This window comes from Cannabis sativa, chromosome X (assembly GCF_029168945.1).
Source record: "Cannabis sativa cultivar Pink pepper isolate KNU-18-1 chromosome X, ASM2916894v1, whole genome shotgun sequence".
NCBI classification, from domain to species: Eukaryota; Viridiplantae; Streptophyta; class Magnoliopsida; order Rosales; family Cannabaceae; genus Cannabis; species Cannabis sativa.
This window is the reverse complement of record NC_083610.1, coordinates 56464420-56489131: the sequence shown is the minus strand read 5'-3', so window position 1 is coordinate 56489131 and position 24712 is coordinate 56464420. Positions and strand designations below refer to the sequence as shown.

Here is a 24712-nt window from a genome sequence, read left to right as displayed (position 1 = left end):
TATTATTGTAATTAATATTTATTAATTTATTTTTGTAATTATTATATATTTTACGCATATTTTTTGAAAAATCCAAAAAAAAAAAATTAAGTACAGCTGTATTTGTGACTCTTCTAAAATCTCAGATATTTGTAACGGATGCTCATTAAAATCCCAGAGAGAAACTAGTGTACTGAAGAATTATGAGATTTTGGAAACATATTTATGAGCAATGAATATTGGCTTTGAAAGACCAATTTTGTCTATCATATAATGTGTATGATATACAAGAATAAAAATACATTAAGCAGCAAAACTAAGGAAATAGTTGGGTTACATACAAGCACAAGCAAACAAAAACTTATATGTCAACTTTATTTCTACATGTGGAACTATCTTTCATTTACCTGCTGAAAATCCAATGCTCTAAACCCTCGTCAAAGCTCCCAAATAATATTAGAACATTTCAGTATTATCCATTTCGAAAAAGTAATTTCAGAATAATAATAAAGAAAATGACAATAGCTGGTTCGTATGATAAAACCAGCAAATGGGTACATTACATTACATACATTCCCTCAAAATTTATTATTTCTGGCTCTGTACCTGAATATTACATATATAAATATATATCAAATGTTATTTGTTCTTTCCCTAGTTGATCTCCTAAACGATACATCATATTTTACATCGTTTAAAGACTCGGATTCTACTTTCTCGAAGTCAGTTTTAGGCCTAATATTACTACTACTCCCTAACTTTCTACATTGACTATTAGTGTCCGAACGCAAAAAGGGAACGTTTCCTTCTCCTTCCAAACCCACCGCCCAGCCACTCCCACTACTCTTCTCATTCCAACCACCATCGTCAGCACAACCAGTTTGATGCCCTCCGGTTCCAGGGAAAACTGAATCATATCGGTCCAAATCAGAAAGGCGAGAATGCTTTGAGTACAAGGGGGAGGAAGAGGATGACGAACAAGTGTCAGAATCAGGAGAGTTCCTCCATGGGCTGCTCAAGCCCCGTCCTGACTCCCCAAATATGTACTCAGAGAACTCATCAGTGCTAATAGAGTCACGAGTACTCTCTGTACTACAGGAACCTTCATCGGAATTATTACTGATGAGAGAAGAGCTGTCACTTGAATCCTCTTCTAAAATCCTCTGCAGCCGATTGAACTTTGAATAAAATGAGTCATAATTATGGGCAGAGCCTTCGGGGGGACTTAAATTGGGTAATACTTGGGCTATACTTGAAATTGTGGTGGATTTTAATTTAAATGCAGTAGTTTTCCCACCAATCCAAGAAGGCATAGCTCTAGCTGTGAGATCAGGAGACACTATTTTGTTCCTTATCGATCTTGGGGCCCTTGGTGAGCACCTGCAGAGTAGTTCATAAGTCACACACCCATAAAGTTAATAGATATGGAAAACTCTAAAGAATTAAAATCCAAAGAGTCATCACCTTGCATAAAGAAGCATGTACGCTCCCTTGCTCAGGACCTTTTCAAGTTCCACTGCTGTTACCTGCTCAGCCATAGACAAGACAGAAAATGGTTACAAAGCAAGAACAGAAATATAATTTGCATCAATGTCAATAAGTAGAAAATACATAGAGCAAACTGTTGAAACTGGAACAAGAGTGACAGCTTGGGGTTAGTATTAGGTATTAGCTTTCAGGAACTATAATCAACTATTCACGTATGAAGATCAATAAATCATTTAACTATATATCACCAACCAAATTTATCATGCAAGTCCATCTTAAACCATACCAAGTCGGTTTCTAACTTTCATATGAATTTCTTTAAAAACATAGGTGTAGATCAAAGTGAACTGAGAAAATTGAAAAAAAAAAGGTAAAACGAAAAGAAAGGACCCAAATATTTTGAGAGCGTACCGTGCTATCATCAACCTTGAACCACTTATTCTGCGCATTTTTAACATAGGACACATAGTGTCCAGAAAATGCAGCATTCATAACGTCCAAATGAACAACCACCCCATATAACCTGTAAATAGCCAATTTATCACTTGTGCCACTCATGAATGGAGCCAAATTCAGGATCTCTTGAAACCGTATTGGCTTATTAAGCTTCCCAAATTTTCCAGACTGTAAGCAAAGAAATCATTGTGAGAATCTAACAAAGCAAGGAACGAAAATCATTTTAAATAAGCAAAACTAGCTAAAGCAGATGGTAAGATTAATTTGAAATAGATTAATTACCTGGAATCGCTTTAAAGCAATAGTGAGGACATTGGGAGCCTCCAATATTGTCAGCTTCTTTTTGGCTTTCTCATAAGATTTGCATCTAATTATGGGAGAAGGATCCATTAGCCATGTCCAAAAACCACAAAAATAAAAGCTAGTAGAAAAGAATCCCCACAATTTTGCAACCTAAAACTAATTGAAAACAAGGAATTGCCACACTAGGGCATGTTTTATTAATTGGAATGAGAATAAGGGAATAATTATTCCCATTCCACCTCTAAACAATTGACCACAGGAAAAAGCATTCCTTCGAAAAACACAATTCCATCAGTTGCTCCTCTTACTAATCCTCTTTGTTAATTTTTATCTTTAGGATCCATTAATAACACCTTTTGGCCCTACATAACTTACAATAAAAATATATTTGAAATAGAACGTACAGGTGTTTTGTCTATATGATACTCTATCCATTACATTAGCAATAAAAACCAAACAGTATTTCTTATTCCACTATTGATTCCAAATTTCAACCAAGCAATCGAATTCATTCATATTCCCATTCTATTCCACTTAAGCATCAATCACCCAAAATAACCCCACCAACCTGTAACATTGGTACTTGTTTTCACCATCTAAAGTCTCTGTACTTGTATATTTTTTAAGAGCCTCTTCGAGGGTTCCTATATCCCCTTCAATCTCAACTGTAAGGTCCATCATGCCTTCCTGCCTCTCAGATTTTACTTGGCACTTCATGCATTTTATCTGAAAAACACACAATCCAATTTATTTATTTTTATCAAAGCTAACAATTTCTATGAAATTCAAATCTGAGATCCCTACACTATCTCTTACCTTTGATCGAAGATACCCTCCAAATGTAAGACCAATTAGAGTAGTTTGTTCTTCCAAAGGGCCTGATGCACTTGTGTCAGGTTCCGCAAGGCAAACAGATTGCATAGTGTCAATCACATACCTGTCAGTTAATATATCAATTGAACCCAATTAAATCATGGCTCCTCCATCAACTCGTGCTTATACATCAAATTAGTAATGAATATACCTTAGAAACTCGTGTGCATCCTCTTCCCTCCCATTACCAAGCTGACTTCCCATATTTTGGATCTTGGATAGTATTCCAATAGGTGATAATGGAGATTTTCCCTCCTTTGCCTTCAAAATTAAACTTTCAAACTCACACGTGAAACACCATTCCTTCTTTATACCTGAAACAAAGAAGATAAGATTTCATATGACAAACAACACAAAACACTAGCTGAACAAACATTGATGAATGGAGACATACAAGTTTTAGAATGGAGTCCTTGAAGAAAATATGCAGTCAATGGAGGAGTGAATGCCAAGCACTGAAGCACAGCATTCGCATAACAGCTGACAAAAGAGGAAACAAAACATTAAATCTACAGGACAAAATATGTTAAAAATTACAGATTCCCAACACAAACATCCAAAACAATGAAGTTCAATTTTTAATATAACAAAATGAACTTTACAAAGGTTACAAAACTTCATTAAGAACTAACTCTCTCAAGTAACCAAACTACGAACTAATGTTATTTTTATATGTTCCATCAAACAGAACAAAGTGATCTTACCTATTCCCACAATTTATAAGGCCACACGGGCGCAGCTCCACCTTGTTCCAATTGAATAACTTCACAAATGACTCATAAGGGAAGATCCCCTGGAAGAACACGAGATTAAATACAATAAATTTGGTTTTACACATAATATTCTATAGATAAAAACAAGAAAATAAAGAAGTAAAACCTTGTCACTAACACTGTATCTTCCAGCTATCTCACTCCCCAGCCCTAATGAATTCTGCTTTGATGGTTTGGATCCTTTGAACTGCTCAACAACTTTCTGAACCGAGGTTTTCAAACCATTCTTGACATTTGGAGGGTTTGAAACCTGATATGAAACAGTAACATTATCTTGGACAAAATCAACTTCAGCTTTTGACCTTGAAATTGTAGAATCCTTATTGCTAGATGACAAACAAGAAGAACTAGATGAATCACGATCTCTTGACTTCAACAGATTCGAAGTGTTCTTTTTGTCATTGACAACATGATCTAACTTCTGAATAGGCGTGGATGGTTTACTAGCATTTGATGAATTGGTACATCTGGAAGCTCTTTCATTACTGGGAGGCACTGATTTAACTTCCCCCAGCTTAAAGTCACGTGAAATGCATCTACTTTCACCATCCCTATTCTTAGATGATTCACTGTCCTTGACCATAGATACATGAAAATCAGTATTTTCTGATAAATCTGATCGATTAAGAGCCTTCTTAATAAGCAATGCATCTGATGAAGGATCCTCCATTGTGGTAAATCTTTTGGAAGATCCAGTAGATGACCTGCTCCCACCAGGTACATTGGAGTCAGATGTATCATCAATCTCATTATGGGTATTATCTGAGTCAAAAGAATCAAGAGCTCTCTCCCAAAAACCTGAAGATGATTCACAAGACTCAACTGTGGGACCATCATGACCAGCACTATTTCTGAAAGGTGGAGGAAAAGTAGGCTGCTCCTGCTCTCCATCACTGGATCTAGTTTTTGTTTCACTCATAATTTCACTAGCAGTAAAACCATTTATAGAGTTAACCAACCTAGCAAATTTTGGAGATAATGGCTCCGAGGGAATTGCATCCTTCGCACCAAAAGCTGTATGAAGTGTATCACCGTCAACAGATAAGTGTCCATCTGATTTGTCAGTCTCTGTTGAACTAATGCTCTCACTGATAGAAACATCATCAGCCATTTCACTACTTGGGGTTGAAGTAGAAAATCCAGAAAATGATGTTGAGCATGATTCAGAGATAGAATTTGTCCCTTTCTCACTGTCAAGAGACTCAGTTTCACTACCATCATCCTTCTCGTGCGGCACTTCAGGGGAAAAAGCATGACTAGGGTGTGAAGGTTCTGAAGGAAATGCTTTGATTGGTTTATCTTGTTTTGTGCCTTCTAAATTGTCATCATAAACTTCAGCGTACTCTTCTTTGCTCAGCTTTTGGTCAGAATCACTTTCTACATCAGAATTATTCTGAGTTGGGCATGGAGGGTGACATTCCTCTTTGTGTCCTAGTCTCCAGTGAATAATTTGACATTTACCAGAACTGAAATATAAATTTGCAGTCAGTTATACATGGATCCTCATAGGTAAAAGCATCAAAACAAAAAAGCAAAGTGAAACTTTCATCCCTACTGCTCTTAAGGAATTAAATTCAAAGTAAGGAGTTGGGTGGTTGGTAGCAATTAACAAGTTAAATAACAGGGAGAAACCTTTTACGGAAACCTTTTATAAGGGCTTCGCTGAATAGGTGTGTGATGTACAAAATGAAGGCTACTGATCGTATATTCCCACATTCTTTCCATATTGATGCTATCTAGGTCAAGCTCCTACAGCAAATGGAGGTTGTTTGGACGCGACCTGGCTCTAGTCGCAACATACGGAAGGCACTGGGATGCAGTAGAAAAAAAGAATATGGAATGGGGCTGTCCTGGTTGTTCTATGGCCAGTTTGATTGGAAACAAAAAGTAGCATATGTGATGGAATAAGGTTAAACCTTGGGTGGCTATTTGGATATCCAAAAGTAATAAATTCAAAGAATTATCTTTTTCTGTGCTACTGTGATTCGCAGCTGTGGCTGCAATGAGCTTTAGTCTAATATTATGTTGGTTTAGTAATAATACCTTAACCTGATATTCTAGGATGTAACTTAAATGATTTCCTTGGTCCCATGAAAATATGGCCTCTAAACCCAAATTATTCCTGAGACCATCGTCACAACATCGTTATGAACATCGTTTTGCCTCTAAAATCAAGCTTTTGTGGGACCGTCATTAAAAGCATCACTTTGGCAAAATTTGATAAACACTTTGGTGAGACACATATATAGGCTTTTTTTCTTTTTTTGGAGAACTACATGTTTGTTTAGATGTGTAGAACCTCAAATTTTGAGATATTCGTTTGAGGCTATAATGAGGATCGAGGTTCATCTAAGCACTCCAAATTTAAGGCCCAGCACATTATAAATGTGTAGATCTCAAAAAAAATACCCGAAAGATAAATCACATAGAACTAACAACCAAATGAAAAGTTATGCTTGCGGTTTTTTATCAAATTTTGCCAAAACGATGCTCATAACAATGCTTAACGATAGCTAACGATTGTCCCACGTAAAAAAACTTAATTTTAGAAGCCAAAACTATAATCATAACAATAGTTAATGATGGTCCCACAAAAAAAAACTTAATTTTAGAAGCCAAAACAATGCTCTAAAATAGTATATGATTTTAGAAGACAAAATGATACAATCAATGATGGTGAACAACACCAAATTTCATAGGACCATCGCAAACTATCATTTTGGCCATCTATGAATAGGTCAGGGTCGATGAAGTATTTGGGCTTGGCTTAGGATGGAACCCTAGGAAAATATTGTTTTGGGGACCACTTTTAATTAAATGTACACATCGATTATATAGATGGAAGTGTTATTTTCTATCCAAAGGTGGGACATTGACACTTATTCAATTTGTTCTTTTCTCATTATGAGTACAATATCGTCACTCTTTATAGCACCTAAAAATAGCATAAACCTCTTACAGAAGTTGATGGACTATTTCTCTTGGGAAGGAGAGGATCTTTCAGGGTCTGAACAATTAGTAGTAAAGGTGGGCAACATCCAATCCAATTGACCGATCCAGTCCAATCCAATTACAAAAAATTGGATGTCCAATTATAATTGGATTGGATTGGTTATTGAATGTCAATCTCAAAATCCAATTAAAAACAATCCAATCCAATCCAATTACATTTATATATATTAAAAAATTATTTATATTCATTTGTATAATAAAAACTAATAAAAATTATATATTAATTATATTTTTAGTGACTTTTTTTGTGAAATTTGTAACACTTGGTTGTTCTATGTGTTTATTTTCATGATGTTTTGTTATATTTTATTACTTAGAAATATTGTTGTTTTAGTTATTTCAAACGTTTAGTTATATTACGCTTGTAACAAAGATATTTTTATGGATTATTAAACTTAAAAATTAATGGTGATATTTTTACGTATTTATCTTCATATTTTTAAGTTAATATTAAAAATTAAGTGTGTAATTGGATGTCCAATTAAAAAACTAATCCAATCCAATTAGTAATTGGATCAGATTGGATTGGATTTTGAGGTCTAATTGGATTGGATCGGATGATGATTTTTCAAATCTAATTACTAATTGGATTGGATTGGATTGGATGAGAAAAAAAATGTTGGATTGGATCGGATGCCCACCCCTAATTGGTAGCATGGGATGTGGTGTGTAAGCCCATCAAGGTGGCTTGGGAATTGGCAAGCTAAATGGGAAGTTATGAAGTTGTTGTGGAGATTCTCTGTAGAGAACATGTCCCTTTGGCACAAAGTTATAAGTCATTAGGGAGCTATTAAGACTCATTGGGATACCAAAAAGGGAGAAAGGTTGTCATGTAGATTAGAGGACCATGGAAAGGCATAGTTGCATAGTATGATGAATATCTAGATTTGTCCCACTTTAAAATTGGGAAGGGAAATGGAATCAAATTTTGGGAAGGCAACTATGCAACTAACTTTTTAATCAATCAATTAATCTATTTCTTCATCTAGCCGTATCCTTATCAAAGAATTAATTGATTAAAAAATTAATAGGGTGGGATTGAAGGAATACCTAAATATGGGACTCAATGGAATCTTAATTTCAGAAGGAGCCTAAAGGATAGAGAGGTTTCAAGCTTGATAGATATATTGCAAATTATAGAACTTTCAACTTTTGCTTTGTTGAATGACAGGCAGGTGTGGAAGGCAGACTTGAGTGGTTTTTTCACTTGTAAGTGAGCTCTTGAAGGCTTAGTTACCATCATTTGCTTGCTGTGGAAAAGTGGGCAAAAACCATGTCGAAAAGTAGTTGTGTTCCATCTAAAGTAAAAGTATTTAGCTGGTTATTATCAATAAAGTGGATGAATATTTATGAAAATGATAAGCACCACACAATCCCACTGGCCTCTTCAGTATTTAAAGGAAACATGGCTCTATACTAATTTGATAAACACCACGCAATCAATGACTAAAATTCCTCTATAACAATTGTATTAAAACTAGGAATAGAACTCTAGCATTCGAGAGCTACGAATCTCCCCAAGATCCAATGCTCAATTACAATTTTCAAGGCAAAAACCATTACCCACTAACCTCCTCATTTCTTAAAGGGAACCAACAATCCTCCCAATCCCAATGCAAACATCCCTTGTTGAAAAGAACATTACATGGAAATAAGAGAAATACAAGGAAATAGAATAAGGAACTAGAATATCTACATGGCATTGCGCCTAGTGTAGGTGAAACGATTGGAGGTTTGTCAAAAAAACTACAACAAAAGCAGTCATATCAATTATTGACTCCAAGGTGATGAGTTTGTTGTATAAAAACTATCAATCATTTGTTTATGGAGTGTAACTTCATTCCACTATTATGGGCCAAACTGCTCAAAGAGTAAGGCATTTAGTGATGTATGCCCCATTCATGCAACCAGAGGTTGGGTGTGAAAAATAAAAAGGGGTAGGAAGATTTCTACAGTTTGGATAGTAGACGCACTCGTTATGTTATGGGATGTTTGGTTTGAAAGCAAGCAGAATATTTGATGATAAAAAAGTAGTAGCAGAGGATTTGTGGGAAAATATTAAATTTTGGGTCGCAACTTGGATCTATAAATCAAAGGCTTCTAGGGTAGAGTTAATCATTTCAAAATGTCAGCAGAGAGAGGGGATTTTTTGTATTAAAAGTTTTTAGCGAGTGTTTAAAGATTGTGTTGTTTTATTTTACTTTGTATAAAGCTTTACTGAGCTAGCTCTGAGATCATTCCTTGTATTCTTTATCATATTAATACAAATAAGTTCCTTTTCGAAGAAAGAAGAACCTAAACTAAAATCAAAGTTGTCCAATTTAAAGCAAAATCCCTGCCTCATCTTGAACAAGAGGGAGATCATCCTACTTCATTTATCAGTATTGTCCTTTAAATCTATTTGTCTATTTATTTTCTTTTGCATGCACGAGAGGATTTAGGGAGGGGGAGGGGCAGATTATGCTAACTTCATGATGACAGATCCTACATAGCACAGATTCAACCAGCGTGAGCTTTGTTCCCCATTTTCAATCAGTCTAACTTTTTCTTTCATAAGGAACCTACACCACAATAAGTGATTGAACTTATAGTCTCATTCTCCTATATTTGAGTTTGAGATAACTGTCAACAGAATTAACTGGAAAAGGACGAGAAAGAGACAAAGAATTGGAGTTCTATAAAACGATAAGGTTTGTACAACCATCCCTCATAGCAAAAAGGAACAAGAAAATTTGATACTTCAAATTGGCTATGTTAGTAAAGTAGACCAAGAAATTTTAGTCCTTCTAGCTTGAAGTAACATGCTAACGAGATAAAAATTCCTACTGAGAACATGTGGATAGATGATGCCAATGACATTGCTATAGTTACTTACACTCTTTGCACAATCATATAATTGAGCCAAGCTTTCTCATTCACAGGACTGCTTCTTGCATGTTCCTGGTCGTTTCACGTTTATATAATGCTCTACACTAAAGTAATACTTAAGCTAAAGGCATTATACGTTTCAAGACAAACTTCAATCCCATCAATCAATTTAGCACAATAAATCCTTGAATGAGGCAAGACCACAAACCAATCATCAAATTTAATCTACCTTTTCTAATTTGAATTTTCAAAAAAAAAAAAATGATCCAATACAAAGAATCAAATGCAATCACAGAATATGATTTCCAGTTACTAGATTCTGTGTCCTCTTAACTAAAACTCGAAATCTCTTACTTTCCCAAAAATCATACTTGTTATAATAGCACTAAACGTATCAAAGCCCCCACTCGACACCACAAAACGTCCCTGGCAAAACCCTAATTCTAATTGAATAAAAACTAAACACAGCAAATCCTTTAATTAGAACACAAAATTCGTTAATTATCAAAATATAATAATGGGAAGTCGAAATAAATACCAGTAACGAACCGCTTTGCATCGAGCACAGCGTGTAGTGGTGGGGAAATAACAAACGACGCACTGATTCAGAGCAACCGTGGAAACGACGCCGTAACCGTATTCTGCATTCGCCTCGAGCTCAGCCCTAGCCGCCTCCTCGGAGGCCAAAAGGACCAGCCTCCTGATCTCTTCCTTCCTGGATACAGAAAGCCTCCATTTTCGGCGGATGACAAAGCCGATCACCGGAACGAAAAAACAAACCAGGAGAACCAAGCTTTGAAACCCTAGACCCCCAACAACAAGCATTTAGCCGGCACCCAACAATACACATCCAGAGAAAGCAACAAAAACTAGGATTTTAATCCCACCAAACACCATAGATTGGTCGATTTCGTCTCAGCCGGCGCCGGTCCCGGTGGTCACGCATGCAGGCAAATTATAAGGGAGAAAAAGATCACTCAATTTACAGCCGTCGATTACCGGTTGCTCATTCCAAATAAAATTTTGGAAATAAAAATATGAAATTTTCGAGAGAGTGAGAGAAACGAAATTCTGTTGAAATGCAGAGTTTTTTTTTTTTTAAGTGTGAACTCGATGACCTTTTTCTTCAGTTTTGAGCTTCGTGTGGATTCGGACAATGAGAATAAGAAAAGAAAAGTAAATATATTTCTATTAATTAATTTTCCGCATTCCTTTTACTATATAAATTAATAAATCGGTAAATAATACCCTACATTTATTATACTGTACTTTTCTTTTTCAGAATTTGTAAAGGTATTACCCGTGTTAATATTGTTATTAGTCTAATTAAGTATTGAGTTGTATATAACTTTTAGAGAATATAACTAACTAATTGTGAGCCGCTATTTATAAAAAGTACTAAGTACTACCGATGCTCAATTACAATACTCTTTTTTAAAAAAAATATATAGAATATTATTAATGACAATCAACTAAAATAATAGTTTGCAATCTAATTAGATTTTTTTCGTTGAAGACACAATCAGGATTAGAATTAAAAAAACGAGATAAATAATCAGTCGTCTAATTCTCAAATCGTTTGATAAAAACTATAGTAAAATCCAATAAAAAAGATTACAGTATCACAATTAACTTTTAGAACACCTATATGATATTTCATCCACAGCTGAGAATATACAATAGTGAAAACTGTTGCAGTAGTTTCATTCAAACTTGTAGCTTGAGCACTAAACTATTTGTGTAAGGTATGTAATTGCACTACTAATAACCTTTTTAGTCACAGAGAACTTGTTATTACCAACTGCTAATAATGATTTAAGGGTGAGTCATCGATGAAAAAAGATAAACCAACAACGAAACAAAACAAAATTATATTTAAAACACTCAAAATTATGTCACAAAGATAAGACTAAAACACTCAAAATAATATCATAAAGACAAGACTAATTGTAAAAGCAAAATTCAAATTGTAGTAGCAAAACACAACTCTTACCAATTTATATTAAAGTAAAAAATTATAGTCTAGCAATTAGCAATTTAGCATTCAAGAGAATAAGAAAAAATAGCAATTTAGTATTTGTTGTACCTTATATTTAAGTTTTAGAGATTAAAGAAAAACCATGTTCTTGTTTTTTTTTTCAGAAAATAATAATAATTATATGATTTGGTCGAGTGAGGATCAGGAATCGAGGCAAGGAATTTTATTTGATTTTATATTATTATATTATTAATTATTATTATAAATATAAGACGGGTATTCGAAAGCGTGAATGAGTGAATCCATCTTCGATCAAATTTTTTGTACCGATTGGAGAGATTAGATATAGTTTAGGACTAAGCTTGTTATTTAATCATTTTAATGACGATGTTTGTTTTTTGTGGAAGAAAAAGAAAGGCACTAAATTGGACGGTTGCCTGGTGACGCATGTGATTTGATAGACGGCAAAGATTGGATGGGTTCGGGCTCTGACGGTGGAGATTGAGTGTAGAAGTTTGATTCTCTATAGTAATGGCTTCTTTGTGATTGTCCATATGTAGTACAAAGCTCTGCGCAGGATTCTTCATTTGGAATTAACCATTCCACAAGACAACTTATGTTCTTTTCTTTTCTTTTCTTTTTTGTGGTATTAAATTTATTAACATCAACTTCAAAATGTATTATTTTTTTTCTTGAAAGAGAACTTCAAAATAAAATTTAAAAGATTGTTTTTTTTTTTTTTTATGATTTCTCTTAATCAAATTAATTTATACTATTTTTATTAATTTCATAAATCAGTGCTACTAATGGGGGTAGCGTAAATGTAAGACAAGTTGTAAGAATATATATAAAAAAATAATAAAAAATAAATAAATAAAATTAGAGTTTGTGGAATAGATGTTAGCGTTCCAAAAGAGATAACTATGAGAATGTCTTATTTCATATGGGAAGAGTTCAGCTGAATTTTTATAATTGATGATTATTTTAATATTTAGTATGTATAATCACCCTATTATTGTCATTTGTTACTCTAACTCGCATGAGACAATACATAATCAAATTAAAGTATTAGTTAATATGTGAAGTTACTTGATGATTAGTGGGTTGAAACTATAAAGAACAGTTCTCTCAAGATCTATATATTTTATAGCTTTTGATAATATTGAGAAGTCATTTACTTGGTATAAGATGCCAACAAAGGAAAGAACTATATTGGGCCCCCACATAAAGTTTTACAGAATTTAATTAAAAAAATTCAAAATATACTCATACACTTATCGAAAATACCAGTTGACCTTCGTCTCCTTTACAATAATAAACTTTTGCCGTCTTTGCTGGCCTATGGTAGTAAAACAATAATAATAATAATACTAATAAATATTTATGTATTTTATTTATTAAATTTTGATAGGTCATTTGTTATGTATATTTGGTGTGTCGTGTGGTTTTTGATCAAAGGATGAGTAAGCTTAGAATCAGCATTGCCTAAAGTAGGAATAGATTTATGACAGAGCGTGCAGTTTAGTCAAAGTTTGATGCAGATAATCCTTGTCTTTTATGAGACTCATGTGTAGCTTTTGACATAGTTTTTTTTTTCTAATAAAAATAAAACGTAAAATAATAATAGTAATAAAATGGAAAATTCAGAGCAGCCAACAAATTATTTTTCCTTCGCCTCTTTTCTACAATTTTACTTTTCTAAGTTATAGCGTAAGTTGAAAAATTATGATTGTCAAAAAGGAAATTCTAAAGATACAAATTTCTTGTTATCTACCATGAAAGTGCTCTCTTTATTCTTGAATGCAAATAATATGAGCTTGAAAAGAAATAGATTTTTTTATTAGTGTTTTTATTTTTTTTTATTATTTATTTATTTATTTTGGTGAGAATAACGAAAAGAAAAAATTAAATAGTAAAATAGATTTGATAAAATGAAGGAAAAAAAAAAAACAAATATATCTATATGAATAACTTCAGCATATGTATATAATCACACGTACAAAATTTAAATGGCTAAAATTAATGATATATTATAGGGACAATATGTAAAATGGTCTTAAATCTAACAATTAAGTTAATAAATATCCTTTTTTATAAAAAAAAAAATTAACAAAATGTCCATTTGGTTAAAAGTTTGATGATGAAATTACAATTATAACCTTGAATAATTAAGTGTTTGGTATAGTTATTTTGCACAATAGTACATTGTTTTTATGTGCAATATTATATTAAAAAAAAACTGAAAGGTAGTTATTAGTTTAAAATTGTGGTATATTATTTTAATGTGTTATGGTATATAATGAACCCAAGACGGAAATTAAAAAATGTGAAATATTAGTTTAAGTTTGAGATATAGTTATATTCACTAGGAAATATTATTTTTATGTTCATTAGTATATCATGAAGGAAAGAAAAAGAAAAAAAAAATATGTGGAATATTAAATTAAGTTTTTGGTATATATATATTTTTTCCACTATACTGGTGGTACATTAATTTTTCACTATAGTATTTATATTGTATATCGTGGAAAAAAAAAACTATTTAATAGTATATTAGTTTAAGTTTATGGTATATTCGTATTGGTCTAAGGTATGTCGTGAAGGAAAGAAAGAAAAAAAAAACTATTAAATATTAATTGAAATTTTTAGTATTTTTTATTTTGTACGGTATATCTTTATTATGGGCTATTATATATAAATAAATAAAAATAAATAAATAGAGTGGTATATTATTTTTATTTGCTATGGTATATTATGAAAGAAAGAGAAAAAAAAACTTGTGGAAGTTTATTTAAGTTTTTTATATATATTTATTTGACTATAAAATTGTTGTGGTACGTTCATATTACTCTAAAGTATAATATTTGTATGTTATATTATATATCATAAAAGAAAGAAATAAAAATAAATAAAAAAAATACTTATCAATAAAAGTAAAAAAGGACATAATACTCATATTACTCATATTACTTTAAGGTATATTATTTGTATGTTATATTCATATTACTCTAAGGTATTTTTATAATACCTTGTATATAATGAAGGGTATTTTAGGTATTGAAAAGTAAAAAAGGAAATTTGCTTTATTATTTTAATAAATGGACATTAACTATCAATATACTTAGAAATAGAGCTATTTGAGACATCTACTTCTGGTGACTTTTCCAGTAATTTTTTCCAGCGACAGTGATTTTTTTAGTGATTTTTCCGGTGACGGTGACTTTTCGGCGACACTAACTTTTTCGGTACTAGCGATTTTTCCAGCAGACCTTATTATTATTTACAAATATGATATTTCTATCTTTTTTTACAAAAATATGGCATAAAAACCCATATACATGTAAAAAAAATATATATATATATATAAAAAAACCATAATCCCATAATATTATTTATTTATGCCATAAAAAAGGAAATTCTTATAATTTTTCTATATATTGTGTAATTTCTACTATTTATTTTGATAACAAAACTTTACTTCTTGTTACTTTAACCGAACAAAGTATTGCTAAATATTCATGTGGTTAATATTGTTTGGTTATCATATTGAATAAGGGAGACTGAGACATCACTAAGCTCTCAGCCCTCTTTGACTCGGACACAACAAGAGATGTTTTTAAAGGAGGAAAGCCCAATGGCCAAGGAAGAGATAGGTGGGTCTGGATGAAAGAAACGAGTGGTTTATTTACAGCAAAGTCTGTCTATTTGGCCCAAGCTCTAGAGAGATCCCCTCCATGTGTTGTTGCTCCTGCTATGTGGAACAAACTTTGGAACTCAAAAATTATGGAGCGTCACAAGTTTCTCTAATGGTGTATACTTTCTGATGCCATGCCTATCTGTTCCCTCCTTGCTCGGAGGATTAGGATTGAGGAGGTCTCTTGCCCGCTTTGTGGTGAGGGCGAAGAGTCTATGGAGCATCTGTTCCTTTTTTGTAATTTTGCGTACCATATTTGGAGGTCTTCCCCTTGGGGAGTTATTCCAGTTTTTGAGTCTGGAGCCCAGGTCTGGGACTGGGTATCTTTCCTTTGGAACTTGAAGTTAAAAGGGGTGGATATTGATAAGTTGTTCCTCTATGTGTCATTTGTAATGGATAGAATTTGGAAGGCCCGCAACGATAAGGTACATAGTAACACCTCAGTAGACATTAACCACTCTATTGATTCTATCTCTTTTTGTTACACAAATTATGCCTCTTGCTTGTTTGCCTCGAAGTTGGCAGCTATGTCGCCTGTTTGGTCCCCTCCTCCTGAAGAATGGATCGAGATCAATTGTAATGTCAAGGTTGGTAGTTGTTCCATGTGCGTGGCAACGTTGGCTAGGGATCACACATGGACAGTTTTGTGGGCTGCAACTAAAAGACTCAACTTCACAGATTCACTGATTGGTGAAGCTGCAGTCTGTCAGCTGGCGGTGGAATCAGCTGTTGTGATGAAGCACCCTTTTGTCCTGATTGAGAGTGATTCGGAGAAGGTTATCAATGCTCTGAAAGGAACTCGTGCGTGTTAGAATATTGATAATTATATTTCCTTGTGTAATCAACTCTCTAATTATTTTTTAAGCTGTAATTTTTCGTTTATTTTTATAAGTTGTAATTTGCAGTCCATAATGTAGTTAGGTGAGTTTCTGCTCAGAATGTTTCAAGTATGATAGATAATGACCGTGAAGTCTAATTTATTTATTTATATAATTGTTTTATTTAATAACAAAAAAAAAAATATCCAAGAAAGTTAACAGTTCTATTTTACAAAATCACAAGACAATTTCATTTTTCCTAAAAGCAATTGTACTTTAGTTTTCATCAACTTCTTGAACAAGTTTTAATTATTATATTATTTTATTTTAATAAAAAATTATTTGAAAAGTATTAAGAAGACCCTATAAACAGAAATTTATGTATGTTGGAGCCTTGTAAGAGAGAATATATAGTGAAGAGACAGTGAAAGCTCAAAGCTCCACTAAACTTTCTCTCTTCCACTTTCCTCTTGTCTTATTTATTGAATTGACTATAAATGAATAAATAAGAAAAATCTATTTAGGACAAGATATTGTATGAGACTACTTCCTTGTTCAACATGTTTTTTTTTCTTCTTAACAGTTCAACATGTTAATACAACTTAATTGCTTGCTATTTCTAAGATATATATAAAAATGGTCATTGGTGACAAATATTAAAAATCGTGAAATTAAGAAAGAAATTATATGTATTTTTATAATAAAATAAGTACAAAAAATTATAATTTCTAAATTTAATAAATTAGTCTTGTGACTTGATGATATAAATAATTTTAAAAGATTATTTAGATTTTTTTTCCTTAATAAAAAAAAATTAATTACTTTTTAGAAAAGTTTTTACATTTTGTTTGCTTTTAAAAACTAAAAATAAGAGATTTATATAAAATGTTAGTTATAGAATTTTTTATATAAAATATTTTTAGATAAGATGATTAATTTTAATAAATTATGTGGATGTAAAATTTATACTTTAAATTGTAATAATATAAATAGACGTTATTATTCATATGACTAATTATTTCGATAATGAAATATTTAATGTTTTATTGTTTTGTGATAATTAAAATGATAGATATCGTATGAAGTTGGTTATGTGATCGTCCAATCTTTATAATCATATAGTGCCTTACGCGATTTTTATAATATTGAAAAGTAAAATTTAATTAATGATTTCGTTTTTGTATTTTTATTTTAAATATTTATATTTTAAGTAGTTGTTAATATTTTTACTAAATTAGTAAATATTATAAATTGTGATCATCTACTATTTTTCAATTTCTTTTAAATAAAAATAGAATAATCCTTTAATTCTTATTCTATTATCTTATTTTTTTTTATTGCTTCATTTAATTATTATTAGATATTATTGTTAACTAGGGAATAAACATGTGCTTCTCACCGTTTTAATAATTTTTTAAAATTATATATTAAAAAATAATTTATTAATTATTAATGAAATTTTAACTTAATTATATATATATATATATATTTTTGCATAATATGTATATAATTCTTCTATATATATGTATAATCATAAGGGACTATGGTAGGACCTAGCAAAAGTTCCCTACCGGTAGGGAACTTTTTTTGACCATTGATTTTAGATCATGTGGTTATTATGATGTAATGTGTATACTCTTACGATAGGACTGCTTGCATACGATTAAAACTTTATATATATTATAATAATATTTAATGATATTTATTTTTTTAAAAAATAATATTAATAATTAAAATTTTTATTAATTTTTATTTTGAATTACTATTATTTTTTTAAAAAATAATATTAATAATTAAAATTTTTATTAATTTTTATTTTGAATTATTATTTATTTTTTTAAAGTTACTTTGAATTATTTTTATATTGGTATTTATTTTCAAAAAGGAATTATTTTTTCTAAACTCTTTTTTTTTTTTTTGGCTTCTTATTTTTTGGCTTTTCATAATTTACTGCTGGTTTTTTTCATGTTTACACCTAGTCTTTTACAAATCAGGGAATAAACTTTCGAACATATAATTAAGATTATACTCCACTGTGTTGACAACACTATAATCATTAACAAATTGATATGTTCTAGACTTAAATAGAATTCATACATTATATATATAATCATGAAATAAATCATGTGAACCATGCAACATAAAATGTTATTTCTGATCTTTATTAATAAGTAAATCTGATTATATTGAAATGAGTTTTATTTAGGGCATAAAACCCAACACACGCATCACCCATCCGAACAAGACTCTAGGCTGAGTGAAGTTCACGTGCGACCAGGAAGGTCTCGTCCAGACTTGGGGGCAAATATTATCCTATTTTTTGTACCTTGACGTGGCACTAGAATCGGATGACACGTGTCCCATATTTCTGAAACCTGGGCGGAGGAAAATATCCTTAGCAACTTATAAATGACTAATCAACATTTGTAATAGTCGGCTATCTAACCAGGTACGAATGTGTTTATGTCGAGCGACATATAAGAGATGGCAACTTTAGAGACTAATCTCGTTGTGTCCAGACGCGAAGACAATCCTTATAATCGTGGGATTGAGTCCGAGTAAAATGGCAACCTGTCCTAGTTTCCTATTTCATATATTGTAATTATAGAATTATTGTAATTTCTTATTTTGTGCATTATCAGCAAAAGGGAAACCATCCCTCGTGCATTAAGTCTCTATATATAGTGACCTAGTCTCATTATGAGGGGGAGTGAGAAAATTGCTACTGAAATATACTCTAGAGAGAAATGAGTGATCTAAGAGAGAAAATTACTTAAAGATCAATTGTAAGAGCTTTCAAGGGAAAGAACACTATGTTCCTTCTCTCAAGTCAATACAATACAAGGGGAGTAGGCTATTACCATTAGGGCTGAACATCGGGCATGTTTACCGGGTTTCGAATTTGCGGATTTCGAGTTCAAAAAAATGAAACCGAACCCGAACCCGGATAGGGCACGGGTTCGCAGGTTGGCGAGTTGGCGGGTCACAGGTTGGCAGGTTTCGGTTGGCCGGGTTGACCGGGTTGGCGGGTTAACCCGGTCAACTCGGTCAACTCTTTAAAAAATTTAATTTTTTATTCAAATAATTATTTTTTTTTATATTTTTATTTATTAAATTAAACATATATAATATAACAATTTTAGGGTTTTTATTTTTAATTCTTTTTATTTTTTAATTAATATATATATAAAATGTAATAAAAATATATAATTTATTAAATATGCGGGTTGGCGGGCGGGTTCGGGTTCAACCCAAAACTCGGTACTCCTAAAAACTCAACTCACGAACCCGCCTGAAGGGTACCGGGTTGAACTCGACCCGCCCAAACATTTTTTTAAAAAAAAATTGTGGGTTCACCGGTTCCGGTTCGGGCGGGTTGCTCGGGTTCGGGTCGAACTCGCTCGAAATGTTCAGTGCTAATTACCATACTCACGGGGCTAAACCTTTTTAAAATATGGTATTTAGTTTACTTATTATTTTTGCTTTCTTTTAATTACATTATTCAATCATTTTATTATTTGACTCACTGTCGTTGGCTAGAAGCGAGAACAATATATATAATATTTAATTATTTTAAAAAAAAATTGTATGTTTTACTATAAATGAATAAATAATATAAAAACAAAAATATTTTTTTTTTCAATTATGTAAAATTTTATACTAATTTTTATTATTAAACTCATTTAAAATTATATTTTTGATAGCTTTTCATATAATTATATATAATAATAATAATAATAATAATAATAATAATAATAATAATAATAATAATAATAATAATAATAATAATAATAATAATAATAATTTTACGTGAAATACACAATTTTTTTATTGTATTATGATTATAGGGTAATACTATGGTAGGACCTAGCAAAAGTTCCCTAACGGTAGGGAACTTTTTTTTTAACCGTTGATTTTAGATCTTGTGGTTATTATGATGTAGGTAAATACTCTTACTATAGGATTGCTTGTATACAATTAAAACTTTATCCATATTATAATAATATTTAATAATATATTTATTTTAAAAAATAAAATAATATTAATAATTAAAAAATTTATTAATTCATCTAAAAAAAAATTATTAATTTTAATTTTTTAATTATTATTTTTATTTTCTAAAATTAATTTAAATTATTTTTATATAGATATTTATTTTTAAAAATTCTTTTAATGTGGGATCGCTTGAATGATTTTAGATGCTCTTTAATTGGGACCGTACTAACTTGCTTCTCTTAAACTCAATTATTTTGGCAGAAAAAATAATATCAAACCAAATTAATTAATTTTTTATATAACTGGCGTCTCAAAAGAGCAGCCAAATAACAAGATAAAAACTACTGAAAAACAGTCAATAACACCATAACTATGCACAACCTAAAGACAAATTCACTAGATTTAGACTGACATGATAATCAGCGATAGGTATTCTTACACCTTGGATAAGTGTTATGTCCTTTCCAGGGCATTGGCAAAGTTTACCAGCATCGGATGTATGGAGTATACATCGGAAGGGACCGATATTGAACTTTGATTAGACATATTAAAATTTGTCGTAATATCTATTCAATTCAATGTCACCTGTTGATCCTAGATCAAATGATCTTAATCCTGATATGTTTAGGTTCGATCTCAAGAGTATTATTCGTGTTCTTTGATTTGTTAGTTAAGCCTACTTTTGGGTTAGGGTGATACGTACATTTTGGGAACATGATAGTGCAATTGAGTGAGAGCGCTAACATAAATATGGAATCTATAACTTCTATAGGAATTTAGAAGTGAAACGATGATATCCTTCGAGCTTGGCTAAACAGAGATAAATGGTGGAGATCTCATTTCACTTCGCTGAAATATCATTTATACAGAGCTAAGTGTTTTAAGGATAAAATACATTGAAGGTGTAACGGTAACTTAGTGCCTATTCAATGTAGATAATCTGTTAGAGGATCATTGATCAAATTAGGATTATAATAATGGATAACTAATGACGTGTCTATATCGTGGAACATATAGAGCGTTCTATATACTGAGAGTGCAATTCTAAGTTCTATGCGTGGATTCAACGAAGAATTAATAAGTCAGTGAATTTAAGATATAAATTCTTGATCTGCTTATTGGAAGCTCGGATATATAGACCCATGGTCCCCATACTAGTTGAGACTATACTGCTTGTAAGACTCAGTTAATTGATTTTGATTAATCAATTATAATTCTAAAGTTAGACTATGTCTACTTTCTGAATTTTCACTAAGCAAGGGCGAAATTGTAAAGAAAAGAGATTCTAGGTTTATTTATTAATTAAGAGACTTTATATGTCTAATTAATAAATATATTAAATGACAATATTATTTAATAATTAATTTTTAGTTATTAAATAATTAGAATTGGCATTTAAATGGTTGAATTTGAAAATTGGCATTTTTGAGAAAATGAGATGCAGAAATGATAAAACAGCAAAATTGCATAAGTGAGGCCCATTATCCAAAGCCCATGGCCGGCCACACTTAATGGATTTTATAATTTATTTTTTCATTATTTTAATGCCAAACAATTCTAACTTAAACCTAGATGGTTACCTATAAATAGATAGTGATGGCTCTCATTCACACTTAACTTTGTCAAATGAAAAACTGAGCCTCTATTCTTTTCTCTATAGGCCGAACCACTTCTCTCTTCTTTTCTTCTCTAAATTTCGAATTCCTTGAGTGAATGAGTGAGTGCCCACACACATCAAGTGGTATCTCAATCATAGTGTGTAAGACTGTGGAAAATCAACCAACAAGAAGGAGATTCAGCATCAAAGGAAGGAGAGACAGAGATCCAGGTTCAGATATTGATAATGCTCTGCTACAGAAAGGAATCAAGGGCTAGATATCTGAACGGAAGGAGTCATTATATTCCGCTGCACCCAATGTAAGGTTTCCTAAACTTTATATGTGATTATTTCATTGTTTTAGAATTCATATTAGGATGTTAATGAAACATACTTGTTAGTAAATCTAGATCTTGGTAAAATATATCCAACAGCGTGTCCTAGGTGTCGAATGACGAACCGACGTGATCCTGACTAGGGGTCTCTTCAATTTCGGCTCATTTAATGCTAATTGACAATTCTGCCTTGAATCACAATTAGATGTCTGCGCGTGTTGACAGTTACTCTCTAGTAATGAGAACATAACGAATACTTTTAGGGGGAATTCGAGTAATTTGAATTTTTGAAATGATTAATTCCCTTTTTTGGACTGCTTATAAATAGGATCAAGAACCTTTGGTGATCCTTTTAGCCATTCTCACTCTTGAAAAACCAGAGCAGAAAATTTCCAAACAATTGTTTCTCTTAAATTCTTCGAAGGATTCATAGAAAAACTCTTGACGACATCATCCGAGCAGAATAAGAAGCTTCAAACCAGTGAGTAAGTTCATCATTTCTTCCTTTTACATATTTGCAATGAAAATGCATGCTTAATTTTCCGGGTTTCTTGCTATGAATCGTGCCTATTCTTGAATCGTTCTAGGTTAACCATAGAATTCTTAGGTTAAAAGTCTAGAAATCTTCATTGTATTCAACCACGACGTCTGATTGTCTAACTGCACTTTGAATTGTAACCTTACAACATTCATTTTCACTCATCCATTAGGGGTTTTAGTTAAAATCAGATTCCAATTCAAATTTTTGAACTTTTGGGTTGAAAATTTTATTTTTGGGTGAAATTTCTACTTTTGATTACTCAATCGAACCTGGTCGGTACATCCAACCTGTTTTTCATTCGTTGCTCCGATCAACTCTCACTTTCTTGTCTCCTACCTTTTATAAATAAACCCTGGTGAATTTTGGGGAGGCAATCATCATATCGATCAAGATCTGCTTCAACTTCTATACGAGGATCATCCTCGTCTCTGTGCTAGCCCGTCTTCATCTAGTGACAACCTTTTAAATTCTAGCTTTGAAGATTGGGAAATAAGTAGCGAACATATGCCTTCCCCGAAACCCGAGGTGCAACATCATTTCTATCCCGACCAGATTCAAGGTGAGGGACACGGTCATTTCATCTAGGAACTCAAGAAAGGGTGGATGTGTTACCTTCTCACTAACTAGACGTACATAGTCCATTTGAACGTGGTTGACACTCTGCCCGAGGGCCGTCCAAACCCTACTATTGTGGGCAAACCTGTTGTTGATTTTGTTGTGACCATTGCCAGGCATACTTCAGATAAGATTCTGCCCAGAAGTAGGATGATAACGTGGACCAAAAAAACTGTACATAAATCTTCATTGACTGACCCGCATGTTTCCCGTCTCGCCACCCTGCCTAGGGCAGAATAGACTCGTCCTACCACTAAAGAGGAGGATACTGCGGGGGACATTGAAGTCCAAGAAGTGGAGGACCAGAGCGAGGTCCATCCTGCTACTCCTTCTGATGCTAAAGGAGATGAGTAAGTGGGAGTGGCTCAGGTGTTGCCATTTGGTGGCTACAATGATGAAGGAGAGCCAATTTCTGAAGGAGGCGATGTTCTGGAGGCCAGGGAGGACTACATCATCAAGGAATACACCGAGGCTATCCCTTTGAGGAGGAGAAGTTCACCAGGAGATCGATAGATTTCCCCACCATCTGTGGTAACCATGAAGAGGATGACAAATCTGCTCGATCGTTGTCTTCTAGGGAATGTAGAATGCTTCCTTCCCTCCCCCGACCAACTAGCCACTGACTCAAGATAAGATTATTGTGCCTGATCGGAAGCTCACACCAAACAAGGCGCAATGTTGCCCTTGCTCCCATACTTTAAGAAAATAGCCAACTACTACCACATAAGTCCGACCCAGTTCACCCCCCAAGGGCCTTAAGTATTTGTCTTCCCTGTTTGTACTCTATGCCTCACAAGGATGGGTGAGTCGTGCCCCCATGATACCAACTGGTTTTTGATCTAAAGTCAAGCCCCAAGCAGAACAGGTCGGGATACTTCTATTTCTCTCAAATTGAGAAGTCATGGTTGATGGGGCACGACAGCCACCGAGGTGACAAAGATAGGAGGCTTCATTGACGAATACTACTTTGTCAAGGGATGGATACCACGTACACCAGTTTTCAGCAGATGTCGTCCTATTGCCGCCCCCGTTCACACTGGAACTCAGGGAGAGGGCTACAAAAATTCTCTAACTCTCCCTTACCGAATGGAATATCTCTCCCCTGGCTACTGACGCTAACTTTATCAAGTACAAACTCTATCCAGCTGATGTTGTACCAAAGGCTGAGGCACCATAGGAGACTGTGTTCGAATAGGAGGCTCCGAGCAAGAAGAAGAAGAAGAGAAAATGTTGGAAATATTTTACCAGGATCTAGATTTACTACCAAGTATGTTTCATTAACATCCTAATATGAATTCTAAAACATTGAAATAAACACATATAAAGTTTAGTAAACCTTACATTGGGTGCAGCGAACTATAATGACTCCTTCCGTTCAGATCTCTA

The 24712-nt window shown here is 32.6% G+C and overlaps 2 protein-coding genes across 3 annotated transcripts; one reads left to right on the top strand and one right to left on the bottom strand.

Moving 5' to 3' along the window:
* Positions 1-451: 451 nt before the first annotated feature.
* Positions 452-10940, bottom strand: LOC115717510 (ubiquitin carboxyl-terminal hydrolase 16). 2 transcript variants are annotated; one of them, XM_030646499.2, is made up of 11 exons: positions 10291-10940; positions 3979-5338; positions 3804-3892; positions 3494-3579; positions 3251-3413; positions 3043-3163; positions 2795-2952; positions 2206-2290; positions 1879-2091; positions 1444-1505; positions 452-1359 (listed from the first exon to the last, which is right to left on the bottom strand). In XM_030646499.2, exons 1-11 carry the CDS (start codon positions 10575-10577, stop codon positions 612-614), a joined length of 3372 nt encoding a protein of 1123 aa, XP_030502359.2. In that variant the 5' UTR covers positions 10578-10940; the 3' UTR covers positions 452-611. The 2 variants fall into 2 exon arrangements, with proteins under 2 accessions (XP_030502359.2, XP_030502364.2); XM_030646504.2 differs by having other exon boundaries at positions 3991-5338; positions 10291-10928.
* A 4618-nt stretch (positions 10941-15558) lies between these two features.
* LOC133032286 (uncharacterized) lies at positions 15559-23839 on the top strand. The gene is made up of 4 exons (XM_061106176.1): positions 15559-16225; positions 16330-16345; positions 23443-23500; positions 23696-23839. Exons 1-4 carry the CDS (start codon positions 15559-15561, stop codon positions 23837-23839), a joined length of 885 nt encoding a protein of 294 aa, XP_060962159.1.
* Positions 23840-24712: the final 873 nt, after the last annotated feature.